This window comes from Lathyrus oleraceus, chromosome 1, assembly GCF_024323335.1.
Source record: "Lathyrus oleraceus cultivar Zhongwan6 chromosome 1, CAAS_Psat_ZW6_1.0, whole genome shotgun sequence".
Taxonomy (NCBI): Eukaryota; Viridiplantae; Streptophyta; class Magnoliopsida; order Fabales; family Fabaceae; genus Lathyrus; species Lathyrus oleraceus.
Genome location: NC_066579.1, coordinates 144484922 through 144500319, shown reverse-complemented (window position 1 = coordinate 144500319; position 15398 = coordinate 144484922). Strand labels below are relative to the sequence as shown.

Genomic DNA, 15398 nt, shown 5'->3' with positions numbered 1-15398 from the left:
TTCACACATTGATGGATGTAGAACAGAGCTTTCTGATATTTTTTCCTCATATATCTATATGTGTTCCTTTGTGCTTCAGTTGCATCTGCTTCAACAACTGCATAACCATCATTGAGAAGATCAAGAACATCTTGAGCTCCAAATAACACACACATCTGAATCATCCATTGATTCCAATTCTTTCCATCAAATACCGAAAGATTCGTATTCAAGCTACTATTTCCATTATTTATATTTGATATTATGCAAGAATTGAATCATATCTAACCAAACACTCATGTTTCCTAATCCCTCATAATCAAGAATTGTAATTCTATTACAATTTTAAACTTTACTTCACTGTTAATTTCATAACCGAAATCAATCACACAGGCCTCATGTTCACTTGTGTTTTTCTTGGTGTTTGCCTTGGATCTGATCTGAGGCTTTAGATACCAAATGTTGGTGCACAAGAAGGAAGAATATGAAGATGATGAAAATGGAGAGAGAGAATGTGTAACAGAATTGCAACAAACTTTAACAGAATTGCGAAAAACATTTATGGATCAAATCCTTACAAATGAAGCTAAGTTTTGTTTATATACTATCAAAACCAAGTTAAATGAAACTCAAATTCATCATAAATGCAACTTAAATGAATCTGAATTATATATAACACCATCCCTTAATTCATATTAAGCTAATGAAAATAAGCAACATTAATTCCATCCCTCAACCGGATAAAGTGTTCAGCCTTGATTGCTTTGGTCAGAACATCCGCCAGCTGCTTCTGAGTGCTATAGTGAGCAACTTTAAGCACTCCATTCTGAACTTGATTTCTCAAAAATTAAAACTTTGTGTCAATGTGCTTACTCATTCAGTGCATCACTAGATTCTTTGAATGTCTTATAGCTGATTTGTTGTCAATCATCAACTTCACAGGATTTCTCACCTTGATCTTCAGATCCTGCAGCAAGTTCAGAATCCAAACATCATAACAAGCAGTTGAAGCACCTACAATGTACTCAGCTTCACAGGTTGACAGTGCATCCACTGGTTGCTTCTTGGAGCACCAAGAAATGGGACTTCCCAGATATTTAAAAAATATCGAGAAGTACTTCTTCTGTTAACTCTGTCTCTATACCAGTCAGAGTCTGAATAACATATCAGCTCTGACTCGGTTTCAACACCAGAAGGGAACAAAACTCCATATTTCAGAGTCCCCTTAATATAACTCAGTATCCTAACAACAGTTTGGTAATGTGACCACTTTGGTTTGTTCATAAACCTACTCACCATTCCAACTGCATAATAGATATATGGTATGGTATTGCAAAGATATCTCAATAAGCCTACCAACTTTTAAAAAATTCTAGCATCTACATTATCCCCCTCATCATCAGAATCCAACTTGTGATTTATTTCAGCAGGTGTGATTGTAGACTTGCAATTCATCAGCTTAAATCATTTCAGAAGCTAAAGTTCATACTTTAGCTGATGCAAGATTATACCCTTACCAGGGTACAAAATCTCCATCTCTAGAAAATATACCATATTTTCTAGATCGGTCATCCCAAATTCATTAATCAACACCTTCTTGAACTTAGTTATCTCACCTGAACAACTCCCTGTTAGCAATATGTCATCAAAATATAAACACACCAAAATCATATTGTTATCATATGTATGCTGAACATAAACATCATACTCCATCTCATATTTTATAAATCCTTGAAGCTTGAAAAATGAATCAATTTTCAGATTCAAGGCTCTAAGAGTTTGTTTCAGTCCATACAAGGCTTTATACAACTTGTATACCATCCCTTCCTGATTATTTTTCAAAAATCCTTGAGGTTGTGATACATAAACACCCTCTTGTAAATGACCATTCATAAATGCATACTTCACATCTAAATGCATTAGAGGTCAATTTCTATTAGCATCTATAGCAATCACCAATATGATTGTTTCATGTCTAGCTATATGTGTAAACACTTCAAAGTAATCTAATCCATATTTATGTAGAAATCTTCTAGCTACTAACCTTACCTTGTGTTTTCCAATTGATCCATATGGATTTAGTTTTAACTTGTAAACCCATCTCACACTGATGAATTTCTTGTTCTTTAGAAGCTCGGTCAACTCCCAAGTCTTGTTTCATTATATAGCCTCAAGTTCTTCTTTCATTACCTTCAACCATACTTTCTTCTTGAGAGCTTATTAAATACTTATTTGTTCATAGTTTACCAACATGGCACACTGAATTACTTCTCATTTAGAGTCTATTTCAGAATCTTGCAAAATGTCAAACTCTGCAAATCTTCTTGGTATTTGTCTGTTTCTTTGTGGTCTATGAACTTGTTCAAAATATTCTTTAGATGCTGGAACAATATCAGATGCTGGACTAACTTTAGAGTTTTGTCCACCTTCAGAGGCATGATTACCACCAGAGTCTGGATCATCATCAAAATCTGGATTAAAATCAAAGTTACCTTCAGAGTTGGATTCACCTTCAGACTCTTCTTTAGCATCAAAGTCACCATCAGACTCTGATTCATCTTCAGAGCCAGAATCTCCTTCAGAGTCATATTCTTTTTCAGAGTCTGAAATATCTTTAGAAGTTAACTCAGGTGTTAGATTGGAACTCTCACGTTTCTAATTCTTTCTTAATGACATCTCTGCTGAATTTAAATTTGTTAGTGACAGGACAATAGAGTTTATAAGCACATGTATTGTGGTATCCTATAAGCAACATGACTCTTCTTCTGTCATCCAGCTTCCTTCTCTTAGCATTTGGGACATGTTTAAAACAAAAAAAAACACCTACAAATGGCTCACACTTTGCTTATCTCCATTCCATTTCTCAAAAGGTACAATTTACTTCAGCTTCTTGGTTGGAAACCTATTGAGCACATATGTTGCAGTGGCAACAACTTCTCCTCATAAGGTGTGAGGGAGCTTCTTCTCCTTCAGCTTGCTCTTTGTTAGATCAATCAAAGTTATGTTCCTTCTTTCAACAAGATTATTATCTTGATGGGTATATGGAGCAGTAACCTCATGCTCAGTTCCATTCTGAACTCTGTAGAGTTGCACTCACCTCCATCATCATTTCTGAGAATTTTCAGCTTCTAAGCACTCTGTTTTTTAGCCTTTACCTTAAACTTCTGAAACTCAGCAAACACATTATGCTTAACCTTGATGAGTGCTACCCATGTAATTCTTGTAAACTCATCCACAAATGACACAAAGTACTTGTTTTCTCCAAGTGAAGGTACTTTAAATGGTCTACATGCATAAGAATGCACTAATCCTTAAGCATGTTTTGCTATTGGAGCCAATTCTGATGCAAATGGCAATCTAGGTTGCTTGCCTTTCATGCATATCTCACATGACTTCTTAGGCTTCACAATTATAGGAATGCCATGTACCAGCTGTCGCATCCGCGAAAAACAACCGGCGGGCTAAAACAAAACAACACAGAGCCGCCACCGTGCGTTATTTATCCCAAAAGAGGGAAAGGAAACGCTCAGAGTAAACCTGGAAAAGACATGGTCTCGCGACCAAAGAGAATGGGATCGGGAGTCGGTTATGCGAAGGGAAGGTATTAGCACCCCTACGCATCCGTCGTACTCGACGGGATCCACGCTCAAAAGATAGAAAAGGTTGCTAAAACAAACATCACACACACACTGAAGACAACTCAGGTGGGATAAGAGGGGAGAGGCTCGCTAGGACATTGCATCCTATGCCTACGTATCTCGTCTGGAACGAGAATCAGAGCTACCATAGTTCGGCTCACGCACGCCGAAACAAAACACACACAAGCAGGCAAACATGGAACCCGAATGCCAATCGCTGGACTTATATCGGCTTCCGAACCAAACAACAATAGGATACGGAACGCCAATCACTGGGCTTACATCCATCTCCTAACACACCAGAAGAATAACACACAACAAGTTACTAAGGAGTCGGGAACTCGAGCCTAGCAACTGTCAAGCAAACACACACAAAAAGAAAAAGGGTGAACACACAGACTAACAGGGAGTCGGGAACTCGAGCCTGATAGTTGTCAAGCACAACACACTCAAAACAAGAAAAGGGTGCCCGGAGAGATCTCGTACGACCTCCTGCCTACGTGCCTCATCTGGTATGAGGATCAGGGCAACGTAGTTCCCCTGAACAGGGGAGAAACTCTCTCCTAACTAGAGACTGGGAAATGACTAACTAGAAGGGAGACTGACTCGAGCCTAATAGTTATCATGTATTCCACAATGGTCCTAGGTTAAGTTTTCTATCTATTTGCACAGACTGCAAGCTAATCCTAAACAGGCAAAGCAAAGCATGCAAGCACAATCAAAACAAAACAAACATTCACAATTAGCACACACTATATCCAGACAAAGTGGGCTCAAACAAGGGTTAGGCTGCAAAAGCAAACCAACTGTATTAGGTGATGTTAGCTCTTAACCCTAACATTGAGAGTTAGGGTGAAGCAGATGAAATAGGAAGTGAGGGGTGTGCCTCACAGCTCTTATCCCTGGCCAGGGAGAGCTTTAGACAAATGAAGTGTGGGTTCAGAAAGTGGGAACCCTTCTACACTTATGACTCTGACTCAACTGTACAAGATCTTGGGTTAATATCCACAATGCATCAACACAGTGGTGTAAGCAGAGGGATGACTCAACAAGAATAGTAGGAGATGGATTGCACATCTCTTGTGTTCTGCCAATTGCCTTATCAAAGGTCTTTTCCTGCTTGGGGACAAAAATAAACAAGCACAAGCATTGCCTCTTAAGGAGGACTTCAGACAGGTGCCTGGCCAAGTAACAGGCCAGGTCTTCCAGACTACATGGAGTTAGTGATGCTATACCTCAATTGGTTAAGAAACCAAGCAAAGTTCAAAGAACTATAACAACTAAGGTACCTGAAATCAATCCAACACAGTCAGTTACACAGCTCAAACAGTCAAACAGACAATGGTCAACAGTTAACTGTACATAAACAGACAAACAAGCAAAGCAATGCACAAAGGTGCAATCCACAAGGCCGAAGTACAAGTCTCAAAGCCTACAAAACAAACTCAAGGTTAGTCATAAACAAGCAATGGACCAACTCCAATTGAGCGCACATCATCAAGTATAAGCAATTGTGCTCTTTGACCTGAAACAAAGCTCAAACATTAAGCATTAACCACTAGTACAAGACTAGGGTCAAAATGGGAGCAATAAACCAAAACAGAACATGAAACTTATCAAAAATCAAGATCAATCAAATAAGAATCAAATCCAAGTGGTCTCACATTCATATCATCAACCAATATCATTTCATGAAGCATTTAGTGCAAAGCATGCCATTTCAAAGCTCAATGGACCAAACAGAAAGATTCAATCCAAATCAACTCACAAATATTTCAACAAATTCCAGGAAAAATCAAGGTTAAATAGCATCCATCCATTGATCATCACACCAAATTTCAAGCCATTTGGACAAAGGTAAGCAAGTCAATTAAAATCCATAAATCAAAGCATGTTCAAACAAGCTCATACAAGGCACCAAATCATGTGTCAACTTCAAGCAAGCACAAAACAGAATCCAAACATGATATGGACATAAAACCAAAGCCATGGCACACTTCAAGATGTCTAGAATACATGTGTAAAATTTCAAGTCCATCCAATAAGCAACAAGAATTTCACAAATCATATAAAATCATGACTCACAAAAAGTCCACAATTGGTCAAACAGGGAAGAAAATCTCAATCAAATTGGAAATGCATTCAAACAATCCACAAAAATTCACATTCAAACTTAACATCCAGAAGATTCAACATGCATAAGTTCAGGTCATTTTGAGTTCATATTGCATGGTAACAAGAATCAGGAAGTTAGACAAGAAATGGTGTGACACAAATTGTCACACCTAGATTCAACAGCTCATATCTCATTAACCAGGAAAGCAAAAATCACAAACTCAAAGCCAAAATGTTCATTGAAATGTCTATTTTACACATGCAAAATTTCAAGAATTTTGGATCAAGCATCATCATTTCATGATCAAAACATCAAGCAAGGTGCAAGTAACCACATATATGAACAAACCCTAGGCCATGTTAAAAACTACACGTGCACAATTTTTGCAAAAATAATCAAAAAAAATTAGACATGATAAGGATCATTGTGCAAAAAATTCCAGTCAATTTGGATCATTATTCCATGAGATATGATTTTTGGAATGTGGATAAAAAATAAAAAATGACATGGAAAAGCTTGGTGAAACATGTAAGGCATATGGAAATAAATGCAAAAAGGCTAATTGGAATTGTCTCAGCATGGAATCAAAGGGAGGCTCATTTTCAAAACTAGCGCGCGCTTCTGTAATGGCCAGGACACGTGGTCCAATACATGGCCTCATAACACTCTAGCGCATGCAAGCAAGCGAGATTATGGATCAAAAAGGTTTCTGGAAAATTTTCTTACGTTCATCACGTGTTCATCACAAGTTCATCACTCAAGAACAATTCTTCACCAAAATCAACAAACCTTATATCAATGGAAAGGTCTTCTAATGTACATCACGAATCTCAAATCAATTAAGCCTAATTCTTCCTAGATAAAGAGATTCGAAGAGAAACATGTTTGCTCATGAAACTTAAATTCACGATAACTTCCTCAATTCTCAACGAAATTCAGTGGTTCAACTTGCAGATTACTCTACTAAGCAAGATCTATCAAACACATCCATCAATTTTAAAAATTAGGCAAGTCGAAAACTGACCTTCTTGGAATTGCAGATGTGAAATCGTGTGAATCAAGCCTTGTAATGCCAAAACAGAAGTTCTTTGATGCTTGTATAATTGAATGGAGCAAGGTTTGTGTGTTGATTGTGAAGGATCTAGCTCAAAACTCGAATTGCCATTGAAGAAGCTTGATGCAACAGTTCTTGAATTGGCTTGGAAATGATGAGATCTTGCTTCAATTGGCTTCCATAATTCTCATGGATGAAGGATTGATGAAGATTCCAAAAAGTCTCACTCCATTTGGCTTTGTGATGCAAAAGTTATGCACCTTTGAAATTCAACTTTTCTTGACAATGATTTGATCATAACTTGCCAACCACAAATGAGAAATTCATGTTCTTGGACTTTTTGGAAATGTGAGAGCAAGATCTTCAACTTTTATGTTGGACAAAATTTCATTTGAAGCATTTTTGGACATGTAATTTTGAGGAGAAAACCTTTCCATTTTTGGCAATTTTGAATTACAAGTCACTTTCTATTTTTGGAAAGTTTTCATCTGACTTTATTTACTTCATTCTTGATGTTTGAAATGTCAAATGAAACTTGTTTGGACATGAATGAAGTGTCTCTAACCCTCTCCCACCTCCAAATCCAACAGTTGACCTATGGTTGACTTTCGTTGACTGATAGATGAATTGGCCATGCACTGATGATCTTGAGCCTCAAACTCCTGATGAAATGGCTCAACCATGAAACCCTAGCTTCCATAAGCTCAAAAAAACCATATGATGATCCCCATATCCATTGAAACCCTCATCTCCTTGCAAAACCCTGATTGGCTCAATATAGATGATTAGGGTTGACGAGAGGTCAAAACCCTAATCTCAAGGAAGTGATCATGAACAATGAATCTCTTGGTGATGACAAAAACCATGATGATGATGATGTACCATCTCCCATAAGATAAAGCTCAACCTCCTTGAGGAACCATGAAACCCTAATTTGAAACACCAACCCTCAGATGATTAGTGATCAGTTCAATGAAACCCTCAGCTTGAATCTTTTGACCTCTTTATCTTCTGATCAAGACTTAGGAGGATGACTTGTCCATGTTGTCACATGATATGCAAACATGCAATGACTAATGACCTAAAAAATGATATGCAATATGCTAAGCTAGCCCCAAGAGAGGAGGGCAAATTTTGAGGTGTTACAGCTGCCCCTATTCAATCCACTGTGAACCTGTCGATATGAATAGCCTCGGCTTTCAGATGATCAGGGTGAAGAGTGATTGAATACCAAGAACAGACGAACAATTTGCACTCTGATGGGAAAATAATTAACAATTCCTGTCAGAATTGGCAAAGAAACAATCTTGAAAGAAGAACCCGTCTGGTACGGAGAATGTCGGCCGGAATACCGAAACAGACACGTCGACCTGTATACCAAAATAAATGGTAACACAGGGATAACCATGGCCTGAACACCACATATCCGCTGGGGATTATTATTACCTTTTTTTTGCTTTTCTTGAACCCCGAAACTTTCTGATGATTTCTCTTCTTTTTTTTTTCTTGAACCCCGAAACTTTCTTTCGCGCAAGTGATCCCGGATCACTGCAGTTGAACCCCGACATCTTGTTTGCCAAAATAATGAACCCCATTCTCCATTTGAACCCCAGTCGCCTGACGATAGCTTGTGATCGCTATTGTGAACCCCGTTCTCCAGAAAACACCCTGTGTCTCCTTTTCTCCATTTGAACCCCACTCTCCAGAAAATGTCTCAACATTTCCCTTTCTCCATTTGAACCCCGTTCTCCGCTTTCTTGTGATAATTCCGCTGGCAACGTCGGAAATAACACCAAACACCACTCTGAGGGCGACATATCAGAGGGTACACCTTCAACCAGACATTGACTAATGACTGGGAAGAAACTCGACGTTTACTGGACATCGAACAATGATGTTTACTGACACCAAACAATGATGTTTACTGACACCAAAGAAAACTCGACCAGATATTAACCAATAACTGGGAGGGAACTCGACGTTTACTGGACATCGAACAATGATGCTTACAGACACCAAAGAAAACTCGACCAAATATTAACCAATAATTGGGAGGGAACTCGACGTTTACTGGACATCGAACAATGATGTTTACTGACACCAAAGAAAACTCGACCAGACATTACTGATGACTGGGAGGAAACTCGACGTTTACTGGACATCGAACAATGATGTTTACTGACACCAAAGAAAACTCGACCAGACACTTACTGATGACTGGGAGGAAACTCGACGTTTACTGGACATCGAACAATGATGTTTACTGACACCAAAGAAAACTCGACCAGACAGGGATCGACATGACACTTACTGGTATCGCAAGGACGACATCCACATATGTCAAAACCAGGAAGACGCTTGCCGGGGACTAACTGGGAAATACTGTTGATCCAGAATCATGATGCTAAACTCCTCAGAGTAACACATTCCAACTTCCATCTCGCACGACAGAAATCCTCCTCCAATATCGCACTACTGGGAAATACCATCGACCCAACGTCACGATGCTCAACTCCTCAGAGTAACATCTTCAAACTTCCATCTCGCACGACAGAACTCTTCCTCCAGTATCGCACTACCGGGGAATACCGTTGACCCAACATCACGATGTTGAACTCCTCAGAGTAACATCTTCCCTGACCAGCAAAACCCATTTTCAGATGGTAACCACGGCTTGGGGTTACTGATACTTGCAATGCTGCTGATCTTCCAACTAGCGAAACCACTTCTCAAATGGTAACCACGGCTTGAGACTAGCTTATGCTTGCAATGAAATGCATGATTTTTTCAGCGTAATGCTCCAGAGTCATGGAAATGCTACGCGATTTATTATGCAATATGCTATGCTTATTCTACATGATGAATGCATAAAAAGTATCCCCCTCAAGGGACTCTTCTGAGGAGCACGAGGCGCTCTGCTGAGGAACTTGGCAACACTCCGATCTTCACCCTGCTGGGGAATAGCACTACTGCTGGGAAATAAGCAACCCTTGCTGGGGAAAAACCTCCTTTGCACCCGACCCGCTTGGGGACATTGCTGGGGAATAGACCATCCACGCACTCTGTGGGGAAACAACAGTCTTTGACTTGCTGGGGGTACTACACTCCCGACTTTGCTTGGGGAAACCACCACCCATAGATACCTCCGCTGGGGCAACCTTAAGGCCTGGCTGCTGAAGAAACACCGATCTACAACCTGCCGGGGATAACCATCCTGACCCTATTAGGGAAGTCACAGACCTTGAATCTGCTGGGGATTTAGTCCTCATGGCTCTGCTTGGAGAGATGAGGAAAGTTTGGTACTGAACACCCGTCGACTCGTCGAACCATGGCATCCATCATCCAAATCCAGTGTCAGCTTTCCAATTTTGAGAACTCCCAGACTCGTCTGGATTTTTCTGATTCATCACCTTGTACTCCCAACGGCTCCGTACTCGACGGAGAGCGAACTCCTGGGATTTATACAGACTTTTCAATCTTCCGACTTTGAAGAGTCTTCTTGATTAAAATCCAGGATTGTCGTACGTCTCGCCGTCTTTTCACCGTTCTCTATCCATTCGTCCCTGACTGGACTCCACGGGGATTTATTTTGTCAAAAGCTTCCACATCACAACTTGCAAGTGAGTGAAAAATATCTAACAGTACCTGCAAAAGAGATCGTTAGATAAAACCGTGCCCCAGGCGTGTCAAGATTTCAACACTTGGGTCACTCCACCTTCTGAATAAGATCTCAAGCTTTCAATCTTATAAACATGCATTGGAAGGGACCTGTATGTCTTAAAATGCAAGATTCTTTATCACAATAATTGGATGTTGTTGCAATCAGAGCGGTAATTAAAACAAAAACAAAATTATTTGACTGAATATGCACTTTATTGATTGAAAAGTGTGGCTCAAATTGAGCAATACAAAGGAAGCAATTCCTGAAAAGAGGTAATTGCGCACAAAAGGAAAATCTATCCTAATGGCAATGTGAAATCCGTGATCTCATCGAGTTCCAACTCGGTTACACCCCATATGTCCTCAGACTCTCCTTGCTTTCTGCCTTCTGAACAAGACGATTCCGATCGCTCCTTACCGGGTATTATCCATGTGTCATATCTGAAGTACAAACGATCATGCCAGACGCAGTTGTTCGTTTCAATCCCTCTTTTGCCTGGACCACCCTTTCGGGTTTTCAGTCCACCGGGATACCCCTTTTTTGCCCAAGTCGCCTTTCCAGGTTTTCGACTTGCCGGGTGCACATTTTTTCATTCTATCCCTAATTTTTGCCCGAACCCTTTTTTCTGTTTTTTTTTTGGTTCGCCGGGATGCCCATTTTTGCCTGGACTATTTTATTCTTTTCGTCCAGCGGGTCTCTTTATACGAAGTATTTTTTAACTGCGTCCGCATTCACAGGGGATGGAAAATCCTCGCCGTCCATGGTCGTTAGCAACAAGGCTCTACCAGAGAAAACCTTCTTGACCACAAATGGACCTTCATAATTGGGTGTCCATTTGCCTCTACGATCGTTTTGAGGAGGAAGGATCCTTTTCAGCACCATATCGCCGACATGATATACCTGAGGTCGCACCTTTCGGTCAAAAGCACGCTTCATCCGCTGCTGGTACAACTGCCCATGACAGATGGCTGCCAGCCTATTCTCTTCAATCAGGCTCAACTCCTCGTATCGGGTCCTTACCCATTCAGCCTCTTGCAATTTCACGTCCATCAGGACTCTCAAAGAGGGAATCTGGACCTCCAACCGGTAACACGGCTTCCATCATATACAAGTGAGAAAGACTTTGCCCCAGTAGATGTACGCACTGATACCCAGGATACAAACTCCGTACTTAGCCATCATCGTTGGTGCATTCAAATGCTAACCAGGCAAAGAAGGGAACGCGGGATCCCTTTGGCGTAACCAAAGCAGCACTAGCTCATTCACGTCAACTTCCCCATCAGACATCAGAACCCGTTCGGATTCAGGGTCAGGCCCCTCCTCCGGGATCGATTACTCTCAATCTTTCGATTTGAGCACCTCGAGATGTCCTCATCAGGGAACTCAAACTTCCTTGGTTGATAATCCTCAATGGGTTGCTGGGCGAAATAATCAGACAATACGCCCCTTGATTGCTTTCTGAGAGCATCACAAATCTATCAACATTCTTTTGCACTCTCACAACCCGTCCGGTCAATGTTGGCTTCCCAAACCTATACTTGATCGGATCCGTCTTGGAAATCCACAAAATGGTATGAACCAGCATATACTGTCTCAGTCGGCGAGCAGCCTATGCCAAAGTACAGCAAGTTCTCTCGAACAGTGAATGTATTGTTTCACAGTCGGTAAACTTTTTGCTAAGGTAAATTGCATGCTCTTTTCGACAAAACTCGTCATGCTGACCCAATACACCTCGTAGACCCCTCGAAGGCCGTCAAGTACAGAATTAATGGTCGCTCCTCTACAGGGAGACGTCAGAATCAGAGGTTCCTGCAACTTATTCCTTTATTTTTCAATGCCCCTTGGCAATCATTATTCCACCTGACCGTTTGATCTTTTCTTTTCAACATCTTGAATGTGGGTTCACATGTGGCTGTTAAATGAGATATGAACCATGACATATAGTTCAATCCACCTAATAGGCCACGAACCTCTCTTTTTTTGTTCTCGGTTCAGGCATTTCTCTTATTTCCCTTTCTTCCTTTCTTCTTTTTTTTTCTAGCAGGATCAACCTTGATTCCTCTTTCATTCACAACATGCCTCGGCAGCTTGCCGGACCGCACTCCGATAGCGCACTTATTCGAATTCAGCCTCAGTCTGAATTATCTCAACCGGTCAAACGACTTGCCCCGGTCTGCCAGATGCCCCTCTTCTGCTTGGGACTTTGCTATCATGTCATCAACATAGCATTCAATTTCATGATGAATCATATCATGAAACAAAGTCACCATAGCTCTTTGGTAAATAGCACCGGCGTTCTGCTTCGCCAGAGGACAGTCTTCTCTCCATGGCAGCTTGTGCACAGCGACATCGGTATCCGACCCTGGCATATCCTGACACGACCAGGCGAAGGTATCCACATGCTCTTTCAACAGGGCTACCATTCTGCTCTCGACTCGCCTCTGAAGCGACCCTAATTTTTACTTCCTTTCTGACCTCGGCGGTGCTTGGAATAACAATCTCGCATCGCTCCTCGTGCGGTTAAATCACCTTCTCCTCTTATTTCAACAACCTGGCTAATTCCAGCAGATCACAATCTTCTTCGCCTTCTTCTTCGGCATGATAGATCGGATTGTCGAAGTCATATGAGGTGTAACCAAATTGTTATCAACGAGATCCGGAGAATTATTTTTTTGAAGTCGGAACAAGACAAATCAAAAAAAAGGGAAAATGAAAATAAACATTTCCATTTTTATTTATTTTAAAACTGTAAAAATAAATGAAAAACAGGGAACACCGCTTTTAATGCGAAAAACATCCATTTATTAATGATGTAAAATGTTGCAAAATGAAACACATGAGGTGGCCCTTACAATGAACCATTACGTGTCGGGCAACACGTATGGCTTCCATGCAAATAAAATTGAAAACAGAAATATTACTCTTCCAGTAGAGTGACAGTGATGATCTTTTTAGGCCTTCCAGTTCCCTGGTACGCACGATTTTATCCACGACTCCAGCTCGCAGTTACTGTCAATCTCTTCACCCACTGTATAGGCGTGATCTGGATCCAACATTCCGGCACTGACAAATGTGAACGGTGGACGGCGTCCTCTGTTTTGTCTAGACGACTCCTGATCTGCCTGATAGCCAACCCCGAACATATCCTCCTTTACCACGATGCCTATGATCTTTCCCCAGCCTGGGATCCCTCCATTTCTCACCACTTCCACGGCTTGTTCGTAAGAAGAAATGGACGGCCTTTTCTCTTTCTCAACACCAATGGCGTTTTCCACCTTGACGGTTTCAGCTGCCAGACTGAGTACTTTACGTCTTACATCGTCCATTTCTACTTTCAGCATTCTCTGGATCGTTTCCCCCATCACAACACACCCCTTTGTGGCGACAGCCGCACAACAATTATCAACACGAGGGAATGCTCCACTTTTCGTCAGATGTTTTGGGACCACAGACATTGGAATTTTCAACTGGCTCACATCTGTCACCTCTATTTTTCTCTTGTCCTCCGACATCACATTCACCCCCATAGGGCCATGCATCGGCATGAGATTAGCATTCACGTTTGGAAACGGTGCAAAGTTGATTGCCTTAGAATCCACCAAGTCCTGGACCACATGCTTAAAAGCTTTGCAATCCTCAATGTGATGTCCGGGTGCCCCGGCATGGAACTCGCACCTGACATTCTCATCATAACTAGCAACCCTCTGATCCGGTTTCCCTAGAACCAATATCCTTGTCTGCACCAACCCAAGATTCTTCAACCTTTTAAACAGAGAGGCGTAAGTCACGGGCGGCTTATTGAAATGACGATCTGTCGTCCTCCTTCTCACTTGGCTCCCTGCTCTCTGTGCCCTCTGTTGAGGTGACTGTTGTCGCTGTGGTGCAGGTGAATTACCAACAGGAATGGTTATAGTGGCAGCATAAGGGTGGTAACGATCCTTACCGCGTTCTTTTTTAGCCTGCACACCACCTGATTCAACCTCCTTCTCGAGCTGACCATTGCCAGGGGGCTTCTTTACTATTGATGACGGAGCCTTTCCCTGAACTTTCCCCTTGATCATCCAGCCTTCAATCCTTTCCAATCTCTCCGCCATGGCTTTCTGTCCCAAGGCAAGCCCTTGCACAACACTGAACAACTCCCTCATCATCTCTTTTAGTTCGAGAATATCGGCGTTGGGTGGATCCATCAGTTCGGATTTGCTGAGTCTGGGAGGGTATCTGGGCGGAAAAGCTGTGCGCACCGGTTAGATACTGACACCTACAAAACAGCAAACAGGTTAACATGCATGAATGCAACGTCTATCCATATGAGGAAGATTCCGTCCTTTGATTCTAGTTTCATTGAGACAGATAATATTTCATCAATAACATTCTGACATCCGGATGTCTCTCAACCAGATTCTCAATCCATAATACTCCTCATATGGCTAGGCATACAGAGGAATGCAAAATGGTGCAGATGTATGAATGCAATGCGCTGTGCCATCCTCCAAGTCATCTGAACATCTGTTGCACTGAGTTACGGCCTCTGATCTCTGAACTGATCACCACCATCTGAAGGAATATGTAACCACAAATCCAACTCAGGGGTTCCGAAATAAACGGAACTGAAAGATACATCACCATCACCATCAGACAATCTCTGAGCAGATAACCACCAATCTCTGAATCGGCCCGGGGAATCCTGAAATAAACGGATCCCCACTGATAAATAACGCGGACAGCACTCCGGCGTCTCAGAAACAAATGTCCATAAATCCGACTTATAAATAGGACTCTGATCCACGTAACCAATAGTCACCATCAAAGTCACCATCTGAACATGCATCTGCAAGAATCACCCTCCCCTCACAGGTAAATTCTAATCAGGTTATCCTAAGGCGGATAATAGTCTCGACAATCGGGCAAAGATACTCAACGGGTTTGCCCTTTCGGGTGTGCCGTTGTAGC

General features: G+C 41.4%; 1 protein-coding gene across 1 annotated transcript in view; it reads right to left on the bottom strand.

Annotated features, from left to right (window-relative positions):
• Positions 1–2250: 2250 nt before the first annotated feature.
• The window catches only part of LOC127096240 (uncharacterized), a 33400-nt gene continuing 20252 nt past the window's right edge, over positions 2251–15398 (bottom strand). The window contains exon 5 of the mRNA XM_051034834.1: positions 2251–2582. Coding sequence (XP_050890791.1) covers positions 2251–2582 — 332 coding nt within the window. The remainder of the gene's footprint in view (positions 2583–15398) is intronic.